Here is a 24,759-nt window from a genome sequence, read left to right on the forward strand (position 1 = left end):
TTATGCGTGCGGGAATGTGTGTATGAGTGCATGCGTGCGTGTGCGTGCGTGCATGTGAATATGAGTTCGTGCGTGTGCGTGCGTGCGTGTGAATATGAGTTCCTGCGTGTATGCGTGTGTGTGTGTGTGTTTAAGTTTACAAACACTCGTTCCAGTTTAACTCCATGCCCAAATTCACGTCAGTAAATGGGCCCAGGCCCGAGCCAGCCAGCTCGGAGGAGTGACATTATGACACGAGTGTATCACGGACGCGTCGCGAAATGAACATCGTAAGTATAATGTACACACCACGACATGACGATCGCCAGTGAAGAAGAAGCGGCAAGAATAAAATGTTCTTTCCACGCAACGCTGCGGTGGCTCTGATTCGAGGAGCACACAAGAGCGTTAAGGAAGCAGAAAAGCGAGGAACCCCCTCGGAGCCCGACGCTTCGGTGGACTATCCTGGCCCGCCAGCGCCAATTGAAAAAAACATTTGAAAAGGGGTGCGCCACCGTGACCGCGAAGCACGGCCGTTCCAGCAGCTCTTCGTCGCGCCGAGGAAGAGAACGAGGCCAGATTGTTGGTCGTCGCGCACAAAGATTCTCGTTGCGGATATACACGGCCGCTGCTTGCTGCGCCCCTGCCACGGCACGTGACAGCGTCCTCCTTGTAGGAATCGGGACGGCCAGAGTCGAGGACGTCGCGCGTGACGGATGTTCCGTCGTCGTCGCGTTTTGCTTACTCGCCGCTCGGCACTGCTTCGCCTCAGCGATTCACAATGCTAGCACGGACCTCTCCCACCGGGACAAAGCGAGCTTGCACTCCGGGCGTCCGCTGTCATGTAGCGATGCCCCGCATCGGCCGTGTAACTGCATGTGCTTCAGTTACGTGTCTGTCGTCGTAACACACAGATACAGCGCTACCTGCAACTGATGATTTCTTCCCATGTGAGTGGAAGCAGCACAAAAAGACAATCAAAAGTGATGACAAAAGAAGTCTGTCCATCGCTAAAGCGCTATGTCTTGCCACATGACCTTCATGCTGCACGAGACGCAGCAGAAAGAAAAAGAAAGGGGACAGAAGAATATCAGCCCGAAATTTATTTTCGTTTATGATGACGGCCTCAAGAAATTATTAAGCAAAACCGAACATTTCAAGAAGTCTATCTTAGCGCAGCTTCTATCAAGCAGAGATGGGAAAGAGGTATTATAACTCGTCAAATAATTTTCCAAATTTGCAGGGCTTTTAAGAAGTGTTCGCCAAGGGTAGAACTGCAAGATGGGCCCGCACTTACAGCTGCAGCTCAATGACGCTGTGGCTCAGATTCTGGGATTTGTTTTTTGTCAGTTGGCTGGGGAAATTGTAATGCAGACAATTTTGGGAACCCAGCTTTTGTTTGGAAAACGTTGTGTGAGAAGTTTGCATGGGACACATTACTACAGTAGAAAGCATATTTATTATGGCGCTCCAGGCAAACGAAAACGAGAATGACTCAAAACCCCCATCCCGCAAATGTGGCATAATGAATACAACTTTAGCGGCTCAGCTATCTAGGTAGTGCCGAAGTAGAAATACATATGCAACATGTGTCAAGCAGTGATTCTTCAAATTAGTAGACGTGTAATTCAGATGCAGACAGCGTTGACATTAGGATTCTCAATCCCACACTTTATTCACCACAAATCGCACGAGAAATAAAATGACATGTTCATAAATAGATGATTGGCGACGACATGGGAAAGCAAGAGAAATCCGGTAATATTCACACAGTAGTCAAAACGCTATATCCTAAAGTGTCCCCCCTCCCCCCAGCGCAGTTTTTGCTAGTCACCATCCTTAAAGAATAATTAAAAAGCGAAGCGTGTTTTTCGATGTCCAACTGAAGAGAGACGTTATTCTAGCCAACAGTCAAACGCATGTTTCTCTGGTCCGCCGATATAACAAAGAAACTGCAGTGGACACTAACCAAATGAACGTCTAAAGGAGATATCACACTTTTCAATGCCCATAACGGTTCATTCGCCACTACTGAACAATAAACCTGAGTAGTGCACGAGGAACCGGTGTGGACTTCGAGATGTATTTTCTTTCTTTTCCACCTTAAAATGATCAGGGACTGCTGTAATACTTTATTTAAAAAGTTGCCTGTTAAACTCTGTCACATCAAAAGCAAGAAGAACGGCATTGGCTAGAACTGGCACCAGTTAAACAGACAGCTTGCTTCGCCTAGCTTTGTGATTAGCCCCAGTGGTTAACGAGCCTGCTTGCCTCTCGCCCGTGGTAGTACCACACACCCGCTTCTTCCAGGCAACGCAGCCTCTAGAGAATCAGTGTACTGTTGTCCCTGATATAACTTCTGTACTTGACCGGTGGCAGTTTCAGGTGCATTCTTTCTTTACTTGAATATCGCTATTCTGGCGTCACCTAGGCAACTCTGTGACTGCTAAAGTGGACGACACGAATGCATTAGCAAGAGAGCAGACAGCAAATATGAACAACCGGAATTGTAACCACCAGTTCCATCGCTCATGGATCGTACTGCGAGTAATTTGTGTGACTGGACTGGTTGGTAATTCGTTATACAACATTGAAACAGTGGACAGAGGACGGAAAGCACGAACGAACGAACTCAAGCACTGAATTTCAAATGAGGGTTAGCCTGTGTCTGTGCTCTTTTGTTCGTTCGTTCGTTCGTTCTTGCGTCCCCCGTGCTCTGCTGCGCTGTTTTTTAACTTTCAGTAATATCCGAGACATTGGTTACAAACTACCTATGGGCCTCAGTCCTAGCAGGCGACCAGCTGACGTAAAACAAAGGAAAGCAAAGATCGAATGCACCTATCTTGTAGACATAGGTGCCACGGAACTCAAGCTTCCGGCACTGCTAATATTTATCGTATGATATTTTCACTTTCAGCATGACAGGCATCCCGATGCTCTAGACATCCGCGACATTACCCTGTCTGGACCCCAGAATGCAGCCTCCACTCCTCCCCGTTCTGCCAGCATGTCGGAGGCCGACCGACGCCGTGGCTGGATGGTTCAAGAGAATGAACGATGGCTTCAGCATCCTTTCCACACCAACACAGCGGGTGGCTGCCTACACATCGGTGGCACTGCGACAGCGCGTTATTCAAACGTGACGGCGATGAACGGTGCTTCTTCACAGATCGCCGTATTTGGCCACAGCGACTAGCAGCTTCTCAAGCGTGGTGGTGAGCACGTCTTCGAGTGGCTCCCCGAACACCTGCCGCCGGCGTCGACCCTGCGCGGCGTCCGTCGTCGAGAGCGGGGGCAAAAAGGCGGGTGGCACGGCTGGGACCAGAAGCGGGGCGCCCACCATGACCGAGATTATGATGAGCACGACGGGAAGCATCAGACCTATGAGCACCATCTGGAATGAAGAGAGGGACAACGAGTGATGGTAAGATGAATAGCGTTTGAAAGGCCGCTGGTAGTTCGTAAAATTGGAGAAAAAAGTGGTGAAAAAAGTTATGAGCCATTCCACTCTCTGAAGGTGGTTGACCAGCGAAGCTGTTAGCACACGACATGGAGGCGACACATAATTTTGAAGAAAGGTACGAACTCATTTATTGTCATGATGGGTGGCCATCGTGACGAAAGGTACGCACACTAGTTTATTGTCTTGATCGGTGGCCATCATTTCACTCGCAACTGCAATAACATTTTTTGATAATGTCAAATCGATGCACGTGCGCTGCTGGGTGGTCGGTCGGCCCAGATCGGTGTGGCATCGCAAGAGATATGTCAGCAAAACGGAACGCGTAAACCACTACCTTTTCGGTAACGACACATCCACATTGAAATCGCCAACATGACAACAGAGGTAGCGTCATCGCAGCTAATTCCCGCAAAGTGAGTAGCCAGGAACCTTACGGTACTATGAATCATTGCATTTTTTGTTCGCTTACGCGGGATATGAGCCACTGCTCCGGGGGTATGAGCCATTGATGATAGCAGTTTTCTACATGCTCTTCTGTATGTTGTATGCATGATTACAAAGAATTTAGGCACTATTCACTTCACTTTACTGAGTGCTTGTAGCCTCTCCATTACGGGGCTATGAGCTATTGCATTTTTTGCTTGCTTACTGGAGCATGATGGCTTACGGGGGTATGAGTCATTGATGATGATAGTTTCTGTTCACGGAGAACAAAAATGCACGGATCGGTAGCCATATAAAGCTTCGCTGTAAAACATACGGCAATACAAAGTACAATAGAGAAGGCATATGAATATATTTGCCTTTTATCGTGATCGATTAACGTGCGGCTCTTGGATGGACCTCGGAGGGAGCGAAGAAAAAAAAACTGCGTTGTATCGGGCTCCATTGTTGTGCTGCGCTGTCGCAGGGACATCGACACAGGGAGTTAGTGAAAAACAACTGAGCTCGTAGACATGACTGTCTACAAGCTCTTGGTTTCAAATTGTTCTTTCTTTTTTGAATAAAACTTAGTCGACAGTTCGCGCTTCCCTTGTCGCGTGTTGCTAGTTTTTCACTAACTTCGTGTGTCACCGTGCCTGCCACAGCCCAACACAGCAATGAAGCTACACCATCTCGGCGCCTTTCCAAGCTATGTTTAGTTTCACTACGTGTGCCTCATTACTTCTGCAGTTTCAGTCTTTGCTATACGGGTCACATGCTTCTCAAAATGCACATATAAAACGCCCGTATCGCAGAAAATTTCAGGCACAACGACTAATATTGAAGGAATAAGGTTCTTACGATATCACCTACAAAATTAGGGTCATTGTCATTCGATCGGTAATCTACAACTGGTTGTGTAAAGTCGACATATTTAACGTTTTCTGTGTCATCAAGGGCCTGTTGAAAATTTCTTACGTATAGCCAGACAAGGGCAAGAGAACCATATGTTTCATATTTCGGGAATTTCGTTAAACTGTCATCGCTGAAAGCAAGCCACGTGTGCTGTATGATTGTAGCTTAAATGTATGTAGTAGGCTATGCCAAGAACACTAGGATCATCCCGTCTGCTCATTTCGGAGCGCCACACTTCACTGTGAGCGGGAACTGGCATTGCATGCATCAATAAAGCAGAACTATAAACGCGCATTCATTGGAGACAATTGAGGACGTTGCTCTTCTCTGGATATTCCCAGTTAGTGAACCGCATCCTACAATGGGCGTATGTCGTTTAATATACGGAGAGTGAGAAATCTGGGCCAGAACTCAGCATCTTTAGCTCTCTAATTATGCGATAGCATACTCAGAAGGTGACCATTGTGACTTCTCGTAAGCTGGGAGCGCGGGCGTCACGGGCAGCCTTGCGTATTTTCATTTATCAAAGTGACGTTACTAGACCTGTCATCTCTTGCAAAATTGCGATTTCGTGCACACCGTAACGGTGCTCGGGCACACTTCACACACCTCGAGTTTTCTGTTAAGACACCTCCGAAGCGGGTGAAGTTCGCCCGCATTTGTATGAAGGAATGCATGACGGATGGCGGGATCGAGCTTCTGTCTACCGGTGCAGCATCTCGGGGGCTTTAATCAGTGGGCCGCGATCGCACGCATGGTCCTTGCGTTCCAAAGCCGCTCTTTGAAATGTCTGGCACGTACGTCACGTGCCAGGTTTTTTTTTCTCTTTTTGGTTTCTTTTGGTCTTCGTCCTGACAGCTAGCACATTGAGACGATGCGTTAGACGGTACTACCTTTGAAATCGCTGCATATTTTCTGTTAGATACCTCCTAAGAGGATTAATTAAGTCCCGCGATAGAGCTATCGCATTGAAAGCTCAATTTCCGTGCAGGACGGGCACGAGCGGCCGCCCATGCTCTCACAATTGCAAGCTATTCACGCAGTCTTTGCGGGAGTTATTATTATTATGTTTTTTTTTGCCGGTCGTGCTCCCCATGAAGCTGTCATGCCGATATGAAATTGCAGCCCACGTGGAAGCAGTGCTGCCCTCACCATGTTTAGAAGTGACGTCAATTGTCATTTCTTTATATTGAACGTTCCCTTATGTCGTAAATTTCACCCAGAGATATTAAAACATCTTGTCACCCTGTGAAAGCGACAAAATTGAGAGAAGAAGAAGAAGTTTGGTTCGGCACAGTCGCACTGCTGTCTCGCTCCCTAGTGTTTTTGAATTTTTTCGACGTTTTGTCAAATAGATTTGTCGAAGACGTCGGACGACTCGCCAAGGTACCTTCCCTACCGGAGGCCGGGGGGGCCTTCGCGTCCCGTCGCTTCGATAGGAGCCTGCAGAAGAGCCCGATCTGGTAGCGGCGAGAGCCCCGTCATGACTACGCCTGACCTGACACCGGGGCAGAGGCCACCGCCTGACCCTGAGAGCAGCCGTGATCGTAAGCGATACAAGGCTACAGAAACAGACGACGAGTCTACGCTTATTGACGATTGTGACATAGCTGACATCACAGATCTGGACGATGAAGGCTTCAGGCTTGTGCGTCACCGCAAGAAGAGGACCGTCGGAATCCCAGTGATTGTTACGCCTGCCACAGAAGGAGCCGACCTGAAAAAAGTAAATCCCATCGTTCTGTCTACGGATATTGAAAAAAATTCTTGGCGCATCGCCAGTTAGGAGCCGATTTACTGCTCAAGGAGCCCTGCTTCTAGATGTACAGACAGAAGAGCATGTGAATTCCCTTCTCAGCTGCAAGTCGATCTCAGGGACTGCAATCTCAGCACGAGTGCCCAATTCGTACCTGCAAAACACGTGCATTATTAGAGGAGTACCGAAGTGGTACACTGACGAGGAACTGTTGCTATACCTTAAACCACAAGGAGTTTACCATGCAAGGAGAGTCATGCGACGCGTCCAAATTTCCGAAACCGATTGGGAGTCCAGGCGAACCACCTCCGTGGTTCTTACGTTCGCTCCAAATACAGACCGTCCAGAGAAGATCAACTTGGGCTTCACAAGACACGAGACCATTGACTACGTTGAGACACCACCTCGGTGCTTCAAGTGTCAGCGCTATGGACATGTGGCCAAGTACTGCCGTGGTGAGCAGCGGTGTAAGAGATGTGGAGGACCACATGATTTCAAAACATGCGCGTGCAGAGAGAACGTTCTATGTGCAAACTGTAGTGGTGGTCATCCAGCTAGTTATAGCAAGTGTCCTACGCGGGCAGCGGCAATAAAGCGTAAGAAAACGTTTATCTTGGGGCCAACAGGGAACGATGAGAAAAATACGACGATGAAAACGACAGAAAGACACAGAGAATCAGACGCAATGAAATGGAGCTCAAAGAGTGAAACTGATTTTCCAAGTCTGAAGCCTTCTCCAGGAATCCAGGACACAGTGGTGCCATCACGCAGCGGACCGGCTAAAACAGTCAAATCAATGAACAGAGGCCCCGTAGAAGAGAAGACTGCTGAACAACCGGAACAGCGAAGTTATGTGTCTGTACTGCAGCGACCCCAATCGCGTTGCGATGAAAACACACCACAGCAGAACTGTCAGCAGGTGCTACGTGCTCTCTTCAAGGCCTTGCGATCACACATAGAGAAGATGCCGGCTAGCTCGATGAAGGAAATGCTCGAAGTAGTCCTCGCTCTCGAGTCAGTGATTCTGAGCTCTACCTCTTCTTAAAGCACCTAGCAATATGGATGCGGTCAGGACACAATGTTCACCATCTAGTCCACAGGTGCCACTTATTATGCAATGGAACTGTGCGGGTCTTGCGTGCCATTTACCTGAACTGTCGCTTTTCTTACGCAACATGCCTGTGCCAATATTGGCCCTGTCCGAGGCTGGTCTTCCAAGTTCCAGAACAATTGCTGGTTATGTCGCACATGGAAACCAAAGTATTCCAACATTCCCGAACGGAAGCGCCATGCTATATGTGAGACGTGAAATACCACATTACGTTCTACCAGTTCAAGACCTTTGCAGCAGTGCTTTGGAAGTCACTGCTGTACAAGTGCGGCTGGGAAATCGAAGCCTCAGCGTGGCCTCTGTGTATGTGAGCTTTCGCCTGAAGGTCTCGATGGGAGACATTATCAGAGACCTCTGCAGCCGCTGCCCAGCTCCTAGGATTATATGTGGCGACTTCAACGCGCACCATACTCTCTGGGGCGACAAGGCGACTGATGCACGTGGAAAGCAAATTGTTAGCGCTTTAAACACCGAGGGACTCTGCGTGGCAAATGACAAACAGCCAACGTTTTTTCGACCACCGGCCTCTTACAGTGTCATTGACTTGACGTTACACTCAACGGACATCCTCGCATCGTCAACAACTAGTAAAGATAGAATGGGCAGTGATCATTTTCCTGTCTTCGTTAACATTGGTGGATATCGAACCAACGGCCGAAGATCCTGTCTTGTGACACATTGGGATACATACAGGGACGGCCTAAGCGAATCATCTGGAAACCTGTTCGCGGACATGCTACGTAGCAAGAGATTGGCTACCGCTGAGCTGAAGCTACCCGACCACTTCCCCGCTCCCGATCTAAAGCTCAAAAATCTATGCGCTGCCCGTAGAAGAGCGGAACGGAGGTTGATGAGGACGAAAGGCAACCCATCAATGAAGACTATATATAACAGGATTAACGCAGTAATTCGACGTTATACAAGGAAACTAAGAAGAGATCAATGGGCATCATTTTGTGCAAGCCTGTCGGTCTTCACGCCAGTTCCACGGATATGGTGGGTCGTTAATAACCTTGCTGGAAACTTTCGACCAAACAAGCCATTTGAAGCCCTAGCATTGAAGTTAGGCAAGACACTCGCTTGTCTTGCGAATGACTTCGCTGAAATATACTCTTCCGGAAGGTCAGCTGGCACAACCAACCCGCCACCGCCGCTATCGTCGTCTATAATGGATGCTCCTTCCACACTCAGAGAGCTGGAACTAGCTATGAGCAGCCTCCGACGTCACTGTGCGGTGGGACCTGACCTCATCAGTAATCAGATGCTCACTAATCTACCGGTTGAGAGACGGCGTGATTTGCTGGCATTTTTCAACCAAGTCTGGGCCAGTGGGGCTATACCACATTTATGGAAGGTAGCATGGGTAGTACCGGTTCTGAAGCCTGGAAAGAATCCTGCAGCACTGGACTCATACAGACCGGTATCACTGACCTCGTGTGCAGCGAAGCTAATGGAGAAGATGGCGTGCACAAGACTCACTTCGTATGTCGAGCAGGGTCGAAAACTACCATCGTGCATGACTGGGTTTCGGCAGCGTCTAAGCGCTCAAGACAATGTGCTGGACCTTCTAAGCCACATAGAACATTACAGTGCGGATGGCCTGTCGACACTAGCTGTTTTCATGGATGTTTCTAAGGCTTACGACTACGTGTCTCAAAGAGCCATCATCAGCCAGTTGCAAGTTATAGGCGTCACGGGTCATCTCTTGCACTTCATACATACGTTCCTCAATGATCGTCGCATCAGAGTTCGTCTCGGCGACACTTTGAGCGATGAAATACGTATATTTCGCGGTGTGCCACAGGGGAGCGTTTTATCTCCCTTATTATTTAACACTGCCATGAGTAGCCTCCTAAGTGTACTAAACCATCGAACACCAGTGAATATATCTATATATGCCGATGATATCTGCATTTGGGTCTCCGGCTACCAGCATCGCCGCCTTGCACGAATAGCCCAGGGAGCAGTAAAAGCCATTCAGGGCCACTTGGCAACGATTGGATTATCACTATCTGCAGAAAAATCATCATTCGTACTATTTCCTGGAGTGAAAAGAAAATCTACACGTTTGACGCTGAATTTGGACGGATACCAGATTCGACAAGTCACCAACGTCCGATTTCTGGGCGTTACCTTAGAGCACAGGCTACTCTGGCGCCGCGGTGTTGACCACGTTGTGGCGTCATCGTCACCCAGGCTACATGTGCTCAAGCGAGTCGCTGGCATACGCTGGGGCAACCACCCGACGTCCATGCTACGGCTACATACAGCGTTGGTTACAAGTCGAATCCTGTATCAGCTACCTCTGATGTCACCCTCAGACAGCCAATACGAGCGCTTAGAAGCCATCCACAGAAAAGGTATCCGACTTTGCCTTGGAGTCCCTCAGCCAGCGTCAAACAAGAAAGTGCTCTACGAAGCTGAGTCACGCCCTCTACGACTTCAGGCTTCCCAGGCTCTGATGATCCAGCTCCTACGACTGAGTGAGTCCGCGCCTGGTAGAGCGCTCTTACGACGTATAGGTAACAGGCCGCGCTCACATTTTTATGCAGCATTGAACACGCTTCGCGTATTAGGATTGCGCTGCTCGAGACAGAGGGAAAGGATAGAACCACCCTGGACATTCGAGGACATCACATGCAACTTAAGTGTACCACGATTGCAATCAGAGCTGCATTCCTTCTGCAGAAGCCAAGTCATTAGTCCTGGAACACCTGAACACGATTTACCCGAGTCACCTACAAGTATACACAGATGGTTCTGTCAAGGCAGACGAAGACCGCTGTGCAGCTGCATTCTATATTCCCTCTCTAAGATATACGTGGTCTGGCCGTCTGGACTGTATAGCCTCGTCGACAGTTGTGGAAGGCGCAGCAATAGCTTCTGCTCTGCGCAAATTAAAGACTTTGCCTCCGCATAATGTGGTTGTCCTTACGGACTCAAAGGCCGCATTACAACAAATATACCGTGGTTTGCCATCCCTCAAGTTCCCACGCAAATCACTAGCCATCGTGAAAGAGCTCAACAACAAAGGCTTCACAGTAAAGTTTCAATGGATTCCTTCCCACATTGGCATCTCAGGAAATGAAAAAGCTGATGCGCTTGCATACGCAGCGCTCTATCATCCTCCCAAAATCAAGGCCCCAAAGAGTAATCAAGTGCAAAAATCTGACATTCGAAATCACTTTGCGTCGCTTTGGGTTCCAACGCATATGCCCTGCGTAACCAAGCGATTGCACCGAGAGGAAGCCACACTTCTATATCGAATAAGGACAGGATCTGCAAATACACCGGCGTGGTTATTTAAAACGGGGCGAATCAATTCTCCGAACTGTTCGGCATGCAATGAGACAGGAGACATTGCACACTTTTTGTGGTCCTGCCAGCAATTCCAAGATGAAAGAGACACTCTCCTGAAGAATCTGCAAAGCAAGAACCTTCCGCATGCGCGCCTGCACCACCTTATATTTACCGCGGGATCAGTTATAGCCCGAAAAGAAACTTCATGTCTCCTCATCGAGTTCTTAAGAGAGACTGGTTTGATGGACACATGGTGAAACCCTTCAGCGGTATTGTGCGAGAGCAATTGCCGGCCTTGTTCGCCAGGCTAAACCCGCCTGTTGCTACAATTCACCACCACCACCACCACCAGCGACAAAATTGGCCCACAGCGCGGAAAATGATAAAATATATGCTGGAGATTACCGCATTGCTCTGATTTTTTTTTCAACTTGCGTCATTGCGTAGAAAAGGTAAGCGCACTCAGCAAGGTGCACAACAAGCGTTGCCGGTATGCGCTATAACTCTTCACGTTGCCAAGACCTTTTTTGAGACGTACGCACGTATATAAGGTCCAGCTGTCTCGTGCGTGTAGGAATACAGCTATTTTCTGCTGAAAAGGAAACCTTTCAAATGGGCAGTGGCAGCTTTTCTAATTCGAAATTTATAATACCACCTGCAGCGTCTCCATGGCTGTGGCATTCGTAGAAGGTAGCGGGTTCAATTCCCGGCCGTGTTGCTGGTATTTTAACGGAAGCGGTAAGCATAAGGGCTCGTGTACTGCGCTCGAAGAAATTCGGGTGTTGAAAGCGAATCCGAAGCTTTCCTCTAAGACCTCCTTCGTAGCCCACACTGCCAGTTCCGGGACTTTAATCCCCTTAACTGAAACGAAAATTTTCACCATTCTTCCCGCCCCTGCGTTGCCGTTAATTATGAGCCATTCTATCGGACACTTTATTACAAAGGACACGACCATTACTCTTCCGTAATAAGCGCGCCTGCCGGTCTTTTAAAGATTAGCGACATCATAATGAACTTTCGCAACCTCCGAAAAGGCAGTACTAATGTAACGTAAACCTAATAGCAAAGAAGCAAAGGAATAATCGCGCCTGTCCGAGTCGTCAATAAACTTGTCGCGCACTCCTGCGCCGGCGTGAAAAGCTCGATTACAATGCAGCACCCTGCGCAACTGGTCCGCTTATTACGCCCCGACGTCGCGCGCCGCGGAGCGTTGAAATCGTTGACCCGTCGCTTCTCGGCTGACCGATTAACGAAATCGCCCCGCGACGATTGAACGGTCCGGCAGCCTGACTCGGGGAGCGGGACTAATTAATTCATCCTCCTCGCTCCGACGCAGGCGCATGGGTGCCTCTGGAACAACGCGGCTCATGTCTTCAGCGGCAGTTGCAAGTGACAAACCTGTGTAATTGAAAGAAAACGCGAGTTTGGTGTATGGGCACGCAACGTGCTTAACTGCGCTATTGCCGTAACAACTACAAGAAAAGCGTGTAGTCATTCACTTTCTATTAATCACCCACTCAGGAACAATGATTGAAAAGCTCGTGTGATATCCTTCATTACTTAAGTGCAACACCAAATAGGTTGTCAGCGTCCTTACTCGACGACCGTATTTTGTCGCTTTGAGTATGAAACGCTTTTATTTACCGTTGTCGGCGACCTTCAAGCGACCTTTAGCCAAAAGCAGGAGCTGTTATTTGGGCACTCAAGCAAGCACATCCAGGCAAGTTGTGAGAACAAAAAGGAGATCATCCGGGCAATCAGTCAAGATTTAAAGAGCCCTTCACCAGGTCTGGCCATTTTGCGCTGACAAGCGTCGTGCATACAATGCGCTCTAACGGTCGCGTCTGCTAAGTAATACATCGCTACGCGGCGCGAAAAGGGCTCAAATTTCAAACCCAACTCTACTTTCCCCTCTCCTCGCCGTTTCCGCGTTCCCAGCCGGAGTCGACGCATATCGCACAAGTGCGCCTACGTTCATGGCACTGCGGCGACGTCGCCCATAGTGGCACGTGATTTCGAGAATTATTCGAGGCAACATCTGTTTTTTGTGTAACTTGTTGCTTCAAAAGACGAATTAAAGTGTTGAGAAATAGTAAAAACATACAAAACGAATGCCTCCATATTTTCGTTTTACTTCGCACAGCAGCAAGAGAGATGTATTTCCTGTTCGTCTGCTTGTTCCCACCTCGTACAGTCGCCAGCGCAGACGACGAAACTATGCCATTGTCTACCGTATTCCAGCGCGAGATTACGCTCTGTGATCCGCTTGCGTCTGCCTCAGTATTCGTGCAGCACTGACTTATACCGCTAGTCAGTTGTCCTCGTGCACAGCGCGCAAAATCATGCGCTGCGCGAAACGAGACAAACGCAATAGCTCGCGCGTGACGTCGTCAGCAGAAGTGCGCCGTGCAGCAAAAAAGCGAGGGAAAAAAACGAAGGCGGGACCCGTGGCGTGTACGTCACGTGATCCTCGAGCTCTGGCGTGGAAGAACGCAGGCAAGGAGCTTCGATTGCGGATGCTAGACGGGGTAAGTGGAGTAAGTGTCGACCTTGGTAGTGGCGCTCGCCTCTTGAAATCGTGGGTTCGCGGCACTGAAATATTTCTAGCTCGGCTATTAATGAACCAATGTGAAAAATTCTTGCGGTAGAACGTTCCATAAAGGGCACATAACAATTTCCAGCGTATAACCGAAATTTGCGATGAGGCCTGGTGAGGGACCGTTTAAGAAAGTGCGGTCCCTACCACCGACCCGTGGTACAGGACCCCACTACATACGCTAGTTACTGCCCAAACAAGTTACAAAAAATATTGCTTCTGAGTTCTTCCTAATGGTTATTCACAATATCGCTCAAGGTGTAACTTCTTGTAGACTTACGTTTTATATGTAATTTCCAATAGCGCGGTTAAAAGGCAGATGTACGGCACTACACACTTCATTGCGATTTTTTGGCGCTGAGCCTGTGTTCTTTTGAACGCCAGTGGTCCGTGAGTTCCGCCGCACGTCGGTTTTGCGTCGCCTCGAGAGATGGCGCCACGCAGCTCCTTCAGGTGCTTTTCTTCTTCTAGCTGGGCAGTACGCTCTGCCTCCCTGGCGTCTTTCGATGCCTGTCATGCCGCCTTCAGCCGGTTTTTTTCTACGTGGGCAGCGTCTATATGGACCAGTGGACAGTATGGCGTGGTGCGGTGGGGTGTGGCGGGGTGTGCTCTTGTCAACATGCAGCACATCCATTTTAAGATTGTGGCTAGTATCAACCCCAAGCAATCCACTTTGCCGGTTGTCATTTCCTGCTTACATCGACTCTCGATTACGGGAGAGTCAGCAATTTCTTTACGCATATACAGCAGTGAATGGTAAAAATGGTAAAAAATATGTATGACGCGTATCAAATAATATGCGCAGCTCTAAAAATACGCATTCGACAAAGTTACCCCGTTCAGCATTTCCATAAACAAATGTGAGCAACGATTACTACTGCGATCTCTTTCTTAACCTTGACACTGTGGATTTGAGCGTGTTGCTAACGCATCACTCATATTTTTTTACTTGTAAACGGTACCTTTTCAGGCTTATTGAATGCGCATATGCCGTAACTAAGCGCAGTGTTTGTTTATATGGTGCTGTCATCATTGTTTCCTTCAACACAAGAGTGTTCTCTGCGAAACTCCAGCAGAACTCTATCACACGTACGTCACGCAATCATCATCACGCAAGTTTCCTTTGCCGTCTTGCGGCGTGGTGAGAGCTGAAATGTAGAACCGACGACGACACGAAAGGGGAGGGGTTGCTTACGCAAGGGTAGGGAGGTCGCGAGGAGCGGTTGAAAAGGTGAGGACGAAGGGAAACGGCGCCCCCCCTCCTCTCGCCCACCGCGCGAACGTCGCTGCTCGCTTTACACCACATGCTCACCTTAAGCCCAGAGATGCCACTGAGTAAGCGCACTCGCTGAACGCGAGGCTGCACACCGCACTTCAACATGCACATGGGCGCGCGCGCTCGTTGCCACCGTTGCTCTATGGAAGCAGTTTCACCAATTACGCACTCACCATCGCGTAGGATATGCCTATCACGCCTGGTAACCTCTTCAGCGCTGTTTTCACTGAGCAGCAGCACGGGCCTTTCATGCTTGCTATCGCTGAGCGAAAGTGTAATTAATGAAAGCCCTCGCACGTTTATGGAGTAGTATTTCTCAACTTGCAATGAAGGTGTGACTGTTTCTAACAAAAGCATATTTCACTTTCGTGCTACGACGGATTCCTTCGAAAAAGAAATGAACCAATTCTTTTATCTACACTGCTGCTCAACAAGAACGGCTGTCCTTTTTGGGGGAGAGTGGTATCCCCTACAGGCTCTAGAACTATATTAAGTGAGTCTGCGCATTGTGAGACGCTGGTCGCAGAACACGTGTGCATGTCGCACGCGTACACAGTTAAATGTACACTATCACCGTCATACCCACTTCCTCTCTCTCCTTCCCCGTCTGCCTGTCCCCTGCTTAGAGCAGCAGATCAGAGGCAAATCAGTTACTGCAGCCGACCGCTGTGCTTGTCTAACATCAAAATGGTCTCTCTCTTCCTGCTACACCCATTTGTTTTTTCTGGCGGCTGCACTTGCCTATGTTGGCAGCTTCACTCAGTGACACTCATGCAACAATGCGAATAACATGAAGCGCATGCAATGGCGTTGATGTCAAGCCCGAATGGGTGAAGCGCAAAAGGAAGCCTTGAAAACACATTGAGGAGGCCATAGCGGGCGTGCAAGCCATGTAAAACATACCATTACGAATGCAGAGCTCTTTTACTTGGATCCATGGCACAGCTCATCACAAATGTGTTTAATTGTTTCTTGAAATTTCACGTCGGAGGACGATAAATGACTTTCAGTGGAAGGCTCGATAAATAGTTCAACAAAGGGTGTTTATGATGAACCATTTAAGTACCCTGCGTCCTTAGCCTTCTCCTAGGTAATCCTTTCCTACTCTTTCACCACTACCAGAGAACTGTCGGCTGTCTGCACTGGTAAAGCAGGCAGGAAAGCTATGACTAGTTACAGACGGAATAACTTGCTCTTTCTTAGCAAGCTTCTCACGGGACCGATCCCAGTTATATTGTGATCGGCCACTTATCCCATTGATACACCTTTTTTTTCTTCATAGAATGCATAGTTATTAGCTTATACACTCACCAGCGGCACGATGAGTAGTATTCCCACCAGGACTGCTTCGAGACCGCATCCCGAACGACCGTGACCGTGGTGCAGGTGCTGGTGCTTGTGTGCTAGGAGGGTCTTCACGCTTGGAGAGAGAAGGAATCGAGAAAAAAGAAAAGGGTGAGTTAGGTAGTACAAATACCAAAAGGAACGACCAGGTATGCGACAGACATACACAACTCGACTCTCTTAATCAGCGTTCACCAATATTGAGGACTGAAAAGTGAGGCGTATGCGCTCCGCCACCTCAATTCCCTATATTGTGCGACTTCATCCCAAAATGTATTTTTTTTTTCGGTGCTATCTTCGACGTCGGTTTTGTGTCCTTACACCTCTTCTCTTTCTTACAAGCAGCTTGTATGTCCTCTTCTGCTTAAAATTCCAATCATTAGCATAATATTCATGCCTAAGCACATATGAACTTAACTTTGCAAGCACAGGCTGCACGAAAGTGCGAACATGGGTTAATGTTCTTCTGGCACCTGAGATGCTTTTACCAGACGGGAGGGAAAAAAAATTAAGACTGTGCCAAGACGTATGCGTGCCGTCCTTAAAAAAATAAACAAACAAGAATAGCTAGTCAACACGCGCGCCTAAAGCTTCTTATTAAGCGTTGTGCTGTTCGTGAACTCCGTAGAACGAAGGCAAACACACTATGCACCACGCTTCCGGCAGTGACGTTACTCTAAAGCTTAGGATTTTGTTGACATCAAACACGCCTATGCGAATAAAGATTTAGAGAACTATTGCAAAACCAAAAGGGCAAACAGCAGCCGTAAAAAAAAGGATATAAACTTACGCTGGCTCTTTGCCAAGATCTCGCGTGCTATCAAGGTGCGCAGGTAATCACTCATCAGACTAATCTTCGCGACTGTGTTTCCCGTGCATATTATTAGGAGTATAAAATATATAATTAGTGTTTCCGTGTGAATAATAATGACAGTGCATCGTTGTGCGAGCGTCTTCGTGGACGAGCGGTTTTCGACCAAGAAAGGAATAAAAGTAACCTCGGTAGAATAGCTAATGGTTTTACTTATCATCCGGCATCATCAACTGCACCTGGATTAGAATTCCAAGTCGGTCGCTAGGCTTACCCGTCGCGCTACCTTCGAATTTCTTATTTATTCCTAAACACGTCACTCGTGATTAATTTCGTTATCGCTGATACCTAAAACACTCACTTTTTTGCTTGGAATAATTACGTCTAAAAGATGGCTCTTTCAAACGATATAATTTAGGCTCCATATTTCGTGGGTCCTATCCTTTCTTATAGCTGCTGCGGAGAGTATTTTGTTAAATATGCTGATAGAATAAATCCCCATGAAAGCTGCCCACGTGAAAAAAAAAAAAAAAGCTGCGTCGTCTTCACGCTGTAAGATCATACCTACGGGAGCTGCAATTAGCGACCACCCTTAACGTGCCCCGAGTCCCAGTCTCAGTACTAGTTTAGTTTATAATAAATCCTGAAAGGGCGTTATTTTTAATTTTTCTATAAGCCACTTTTTTGAATGTAAGTTTCGGCAATAATGTGGCCACAACATCTATCATCTGCTATAAGTTACTTTTCCCGATGTCTCCGCTGTCGCGAGACAAAGTTGCACCTCCGCTGATTCCAGGATCACTGGCGCACATGGGTAGTGTCATACATCAGCGATAAGGATCGCCTGAAACACTGCGATATGAAAAATTTAACGCGTATGCATGTCATCAATGAACGTAATTGTGTCTTATAAATTATAAATCTTGTGTTGAATTTTTTTTAGAGAGAACGAAGTAAAAGGTAACTTCGAATTTATACTGGGAAAGTACCTTCTGTCTTGTAAAGGACATTTAGCGCCAGAGAATAAGGGCAGAAGGGAGATGCGCTAACTTCGCAGAATTATCGTAAATATGTTCGTTCCATATCCTTCCAGATGATTTTGACAATCCAAGATACACTTCAGTGAGGGCTGCATTATATTTGCGGCCACGTGGTCTTATGGGTCATTAGTGAGGGTTAGTTTATGGGTTTATGCACCGTGATAATTTTATCAAAATCACGATGTATGTAGGGTTATTCCATTCTGACGCCGTCGGAGTTAAACGATTGCTATCTGCAAGTATACCCTCAACCTCGACTACATCAACACAATGCCTTTTCATAAAAATTAAAGCTTGAAACTAAGCAGAGAAAAATATTAAGAGGCGTTTCTGAAGTGTACACTCGTGCTCTTCGTCCACCACTCCATATACGTTTGATGGTGATGTAACTGTTATTGCCAGCTTGATCATAATTATTAGGAGAACTGCAAGTTATATGACTAGAGTTGAATTTCCTATGAATTTATATTATGCTGTGCACTGCAATCTTGCTTTACTTCATCTAATTAAGTGTTTCGCATATGAGTCAGGAGCTTTTGGGCAGGAACTGGTCATCTATTGGGGGAACATTCTTAAAAATAAAAATAAAAATAATTACCCTATTTTCTGCACTGGAGGAGACAGCGAATATCTGTAAAAGATAATAAAAGAGACCTTTTGGCAAGCCGATTGCGCTGGGTGTGGAAAATCTTATTGCACCATTATACCTGACCTAAGAAATAAACTCAGTGCCTTCCCACTATGTGAAGAAGGATGACCAGCGAAATCATAAACACATTGCTGCTCCAACATAATGAACACTAAAGAAATGGTTCATGTATTAAAAACCCGCTGTACGTGTCCACTCTTGGCCATAACGAATTTAGCAGACGCGTACGTGAGCAGGAAAAAAAAAGAAACTAATGAAGTGCTTGGTCTGTCACGTTTGTTTTCTGTGCCCGTCTTTCTGCGCTGGCTCTTTAAGCATTTATGTTGTTTTTAAAGATCGTATACAATCACAACTGTCCACTTCAAGTAGTATGATATATAGGAAGGAAATTCAAAATCATTTTCTATGCACATGTGGTAGTTCTTACTATATATATATATATATATATATATATATATATATATATATATATATATATATATATATATATATATATATATATATATATGCTTATATAATTGTCATTGTTGAAAACAAAATCTGCATTAACAAGGAAAAAAATGGACTAATCATCACCGGCACTACTGACAAGGATCACCCGCTCGGCATTTTCGCTTCACGCCGGGTTTCTAGTAGATCCCTAGGGTCTAGCTGCTGATACATGCCACGGTTAGTGATGTCATCGCCACTGTCATAATCCTCATATCCGTGTTTAAGGGCTCCTTCCTGACAAACTAAATTATGGGAACGACAGCGAAACAACGCCTGTATACAGTGCTCCGATTTTCCCACTCATTTTACATGCAATTTGTAAGCGTGCCCGGCTTGCTAGCAGGTAGAGGAGGAAAAGAAGGAACGAAAGGCAGGGAGGTCAACCAGACGCATGTTACCGTTTGCTACTCTACGCAGGTGGATAAGAGATGGAAAGACACAATTTTTTTCTTTTTTTATTGGGGTTTTACGTGCCAAAACCACTTTCTGATTATGAGACACGCCGTAGTGGAGGACTCCGGAAATTTTGACCACCTGAAGTTCTTTAACGTGCACCCAAATCTAAGTACACGGGTGTATTCGCATTTCGCCCCCATTGAAATGCGGTCGCCGTGGCCGGGATTCGATCCCGCGACCGAAGGAAACAATGAAGAGAGAGGAAGAATGGTACTATCAGTGCGAACACGCACGGTGGTCTATCACGCCTACAATATGTCACTAAGGCCAGTCAAAGTCAGACACATACAGGGCCTGCCCATCTCTGTTCCTTTCGTCTCCCAGCTTTTACCCTTGCTTTCCCCACCTCCGCTGGCAGAATAGTCTTCCTCACATTAGTATTTTATCAGTTTCTCGCCTTCAACGTGCTTTTATGTTCCATGATTTAAGAGGAATACTATTCGTTACTGCAAACTGCTGCCTGTTCAGTCAAGGATCGCCAGTCAGCCTTTAGAGCCCGTGAAAGAGTGCGTTTACCTAGGTCAGTCACTCACAGGGGACCCTGATTATGAAAAGGAAATTTACAGAAGAACAACGGGATATAGCGCGTACTGCAGACATTGCCAGATCCTGACTGAAAGCTTACTACTATCATTGAAAAGAAAGGTATACAATCACTGAATTCTCTCGGTACTAACATATGGGGTCGAAACTTGGAGGTTCACAAAGGAGCTCGAGGACAAGTTAAGGACCGCACAAAGAACGATGGAAGAACGATGTAAATCGCAACATTAAGAGAGAGGAAGAGAGCGGTGTGGGTGAGAGAGCAAACGGGGACAGCCGATATTCTAACTGACATAAAGAGAAAAATAAAATAAAATGAAGCTCAGCAGGCCACGTAATGTGTATGTTAGATAACAGGTGGAGCATTTGAGTCACAGAATTGGTGCCAAGAGAACGAAGTGCAGTCGAGGGCGGCAGAAAACTAGGTGGGGTGAAGAAATTAGGAAATTCGCAGGCGCAATTTACTGTCGGTTGGCTCAGGACGTGGGTAATTGGAGATTGCAGGGAGCCTCATGCTGCAGGCCTTCATCTAGCAGTGAACATAAAATATGATGATGATGATGATGATGATGATGATGTCTCTAATTTGACTATGCTGTAAACATTGGACGACCGTTCTCATTGCAAGTGTGAATCTGGTGTGAAATTAGCAAGAAAGAGGTTCGCTCATTCCTCAGAGAAACGTACTTAACACCCTTCCATGGGAGCCAGTCGTCGTAAGTGTCCTCCCAGGAGCCGAACGAGCGCCTGCTTAGGGTGTCTGGCCAGTGGTGGTACCAGTGACCACGGTACTCAGCCGGTTGGTAGTAGTAGTAGGTGGTCTTCTTGGATGAGGAGGACTTTTTGCGGGAAGCGGGCAGCACCTCTGCTGGCAGTGTGACCACGACCAGGGCCAGAAAGGTCGGCCACAGGAAACCCCCCGAAGACTGGGGTCCCATGGCGGCCCGGCCGCTTGTTGGCTTTTGTGGCGGGTTGGCACTAAGCGCCGATGAGCCTGCATGGACGTGGAAATGACACTGCTTCACTTCGTAGTTACTGTAGAGAGGTGAAAACATTTAGTCGGTGTTTTTGCACAGCTTTCTCACCTTAAGGCGCACCCCTTTAAAGGACGCTAGCAGAATGGAATGCTTTATGAAAGGCGCCAAATGTTCACATTCTTTTGTCTGGCCGGCAAATTCAACGTGTCCATGTCTTTCTTTTCCCTTTTTCTTTCTTTTTGTCCGTCTTTACTGGGCCCTCGTAAGGGCTGCAGTCTGTAATAAATGAATCAACTTGGGGCCTGGCGACAGTGAAATTACGAGGCCTTCCATGCTCTCCTCCATGCTTCTACAGACATCATTTGCCTAGCTTTCTAGCTGTGCTTGAGGGGTATCCAGAAAACATAGAAAATGAACCGGTTTATCGGGTTTAAATCTCCAAAGTAACACTGGAGTTTCGTAATGAATGAATTTATAGTAATTTTGACCATCTTGGCTTCCTTAATTTCCACTAAATAGGAACATTTCCGCATTCCACCTCAATCGATATGCCGCTGTCGCAACCGCATATTGAAGCAGCGACCCCGTGATAGGTATGCTGGCAGATAAATTAGGGAAGGTAGTTTCTATGAATTCCGCAGCCTAGTATACATAACACATGCTCTTTTTTAATAAAATGGCAATCGGAACTTCTGTGTCACGCCTACTTGGGGACGCTAAAATACATTCCAGACCCTGTCGAGTAAAGTCACTTTCATCGAGAAGAAGCAAGAGCACGCCTGCGGAATTTGCTGAAAACTAGGAAACAGGCAACAAGACAAATGATTGAAAGGCTACTGAAAAAAGTTACGCAAAGGTGCCTCTAGCAAGGAATCAAACCTACCATAAGCGACGAGTGCAGTCCAGGCATTCGCCCGCATAAAAGAATTCCTCAATTTTATAAATGCCTGGACTGAGGCAGTGCATTTGTTTACAGAATTTATCGCCATTATTTCCTTTTTTATTCGCCTTTGGGCGTCGTGACAGAACTATTGCGGCAACTTCACTTCTTTTACCCATATATGTTCTCCGTTTTCCATAATTCTCAATTCGGTCATCTTCGTGGCGTAGCCAATTAGGGGCTGTATTCCTTTACAGTAGCGCGCTTTCTTTTCCCTCCGCCCTGGGCTCGTGGTCGAGTAAGCAACACTTTAACAGACATGACGATTCATTGAATAGTTAAGTAGTCCACACTGTAGTTCCATCGCTGCTGTGACCTATCCCGTGCATTCGTTATGGCGCTAGCTTTGAAGTATGGCAGGGGAGTGCCCGGAGCACCACGGGCGATGCCCTCTATGCTCGGCCAAGCAAACGTAACACGCTGCGCCTTTTTCTTCTACCTCGCTTCGAGCTGCGTCCCATTCTTCTCGTGTACTTAGGAATATGTTAACAGCAGCTGCCCATTCCGCGAGAAAATGCGAGGCATCTTGAGGCAGCGCTAACGCCACAGTGATAGCGATTATAATAATCCCTTAATCCATGACACTATCCTCACGCGCAATGTGCTTGTGGAGATATCTACCGGGAGCACCAGTCATAAAACGATAATTAAGAGTAGCGAGTTGATGTTACAGGGTCTCGCTAATATTGTTTTACGCAGTTTTACTGAAGCAGCAGTTAGCAGCTTGAAGGTTGGTTTGCAATGTCCTTCCGTCTGCCCGCCCACTACGTTACGCCGACGGCCGCCGTAGTAACATCGTTATCGGGGCGTCGTCGAGCTTCATTCCCCATCACTGCCACTGAGATAAGAACCCATGCTCCTGTGACGATGAGCGCGTCCTTGTGCCGGCCTCCTGTTGCAATTTGCAAGACGGCACGGCACCATGGACGCGATAATCCCAGCTCTATCGGGCAACTTCGGCTTTCCCCGAGTCTGCGCCTTCTCGCATAGAGTGGTGGAGTCTGTGCACGTATTTCGATCACAACACGCAATACTGTAGTGGACGAAGGTGACACTGAGTGCGTAGGAAAGACGTTATTGAGTTTTAGAGGGTGGTGTCCGCGGCGAGTAGCAGTGAGTTGTGAACCGGAGCAATAGCTCATTGTTGTGGATGACTTCGTTTAACTTTTTATTTTTTTGCACGAAATCAACTGAATTCGAATTCTCACTGCATCTCCAACCTGGAACGATCTATTCTCGGGCGTATAAAAACGGAATAAATAAAAACCGGAGATTACTGCTGAGACAGAACCGGATCAGCACCGTATGCTGCAGAAATTTCTTTATTGTTTATTTCAGAACGTCACACAATTGGCCAAAGCTCTAAAACTTAATTTTGACTTAGACCTAATTAGAGGACGCGCAATACGATTGAAACTAAAATGAATAAACATAGTTGTTCACGTTAACTCCAGGCCGGAAGGCGGAAGCGCTTTGAATCGTGTACGTGTTATGCATAGAACGTACACATAGAGCATTATTTCTGGAAATGGAGGTTCCACACGTTTATATCGTACCGCGCACCGCCGAAAGCTACAGGGGTTTACATTTATCCATGTGTATAGCGGTAATTGTCACGAATATATTCGTCAGGAAAGCCGCCAATAGCGACCCAAACGAGGCCATGCGGCCATTATTGGGGAAGAATATCGAAGGAGAAGTCATGCTTATCATCACTTATGAACGTTAGCGTAAGTGTAAGAAGTCTCCATAGTTCAATTACGGGGTCGTCGTGCCGTCGTGTAAGGGTTTCTCACCCTCTGAATCACTCTCGCCGTACACAATCATATGACTCCAATCACCCATATAATCATCCTCATGCTAACAGTTCTGACTGTGTGCCCTGCCATATAGCGGCAATAATGTGGATTAACCAACTCGATGGAAGTTAACTGAATTATGGTCGTCTCTATTAACACAAGTACAACGAAGGCTGGAAGCGTAGGCGCAGCGCAAGAAACGAGGACGGAATCATGAAGGACGCGACACATCCTCGTTTATTGCGCAGTTGTCGCGCCTTCGAAGATGAACTACTGGCGCAACGTCGCACCCTTTGGGGATTCGCTCAAAACTGGTTCCCAAGCTTCCAGATATAAAGCAAACCCTGAATTGCTTTTTTGCTGACTACTCACACATGAGGAGGAAAGAAAACAACACACATTGGCACAAAATAATGCTGGATTAATGTCGCATCAGCGTAATGCAAATGGCTCGCTCATCGTAATAAAACCGAAACGCTCTGGTCTTTCCTAACGTCTGTGGAAAGTACGTCTGTGGCACTTGCTCGGTGAAAATTTTTAAAAAATTACAAGATGCTGAATAGTGTTATCTTTAATTTAGCACGAGTTCGCGATACGGCTTCAAAATGTACCAAGAACGTAGACATGGTTGACGACCAGCTTACCTTGAGGCTGTCCTTGAACCAGAGGCAAAGTAAACCGGTCCAAGCGAGCACGCAGGACAGGCGAGATCAGTGGTGCAGACGGGTCGAGGTTAGTTTAGGAGTCGGGACCGGCAGGCGTACTAATGATACCGCACGACACCACGGGTTAGGCCAATGAAAGCGGCGCTACTTGCCGGCCCTTCCGACCGGAGAGGGTGACGCGGCGTGCGAGAGACGTGTCGCCACCGCAACAACGCCGCGACGCA

General features: G+C 47.2%; 1 protein-coding gene across 2 annotated transcripts; it reads right to left on the bottom strand.

Moving 5' to 3' along the window:
* Window positions 1–1,227: 1,227 nt before the first annotated feature.
* On the bottom strand, window positions 1,228–24,759 carry LOC135902841 (uncharacterized). Of its 2 annotated transcripts, XM_065433111.1 has the most exons (5): window positions 24,515–24,759; window positions 20,842–21,148; window positions 18,613–18,645; window positions 16,131–16,239; window positions 1,228–3,373 (listed from the first exon to the last, which is right to left on the bottom strand). In XM_065433111.1, the coding sequence occupies exons 2-5, from the start codon at window positions 21,090–21,092 to the stop codon at window positions 3,143–3,145; spliced, it is 624 nt and encodes a 207-aa protein (XP_065289183.1). In that variant the 5' UTR covers window positions 21,093–21,148; window positions 24,515–24,759; the 3' UTR covers window positions 1,228–3,142. The 2 variants fall into 2 exon arrangements, with proteins under 2 accessions (XP_065289183.1, XP_065289184.1); XM_065433112.1 differs by lacking the exon at window positions 18,613–18,645.

The sequence above is a fragment of the Dermacentor albipictus genome, chromosome 1 (genome assembly GCF_038994185.2).
Source record: "Dermacentor albipictus isolate Rhodes 1998 colony chromosome 1, USDA_Dalb.pri_finalv2, whole genome shotgun sequence".
Taxonomy (NCBI): Eukaryota; Metazoa; Arthropoda; class Arachnida; order Ixodida; family Ixodidae; genus Dermacentor; species Dermacentor albipictus.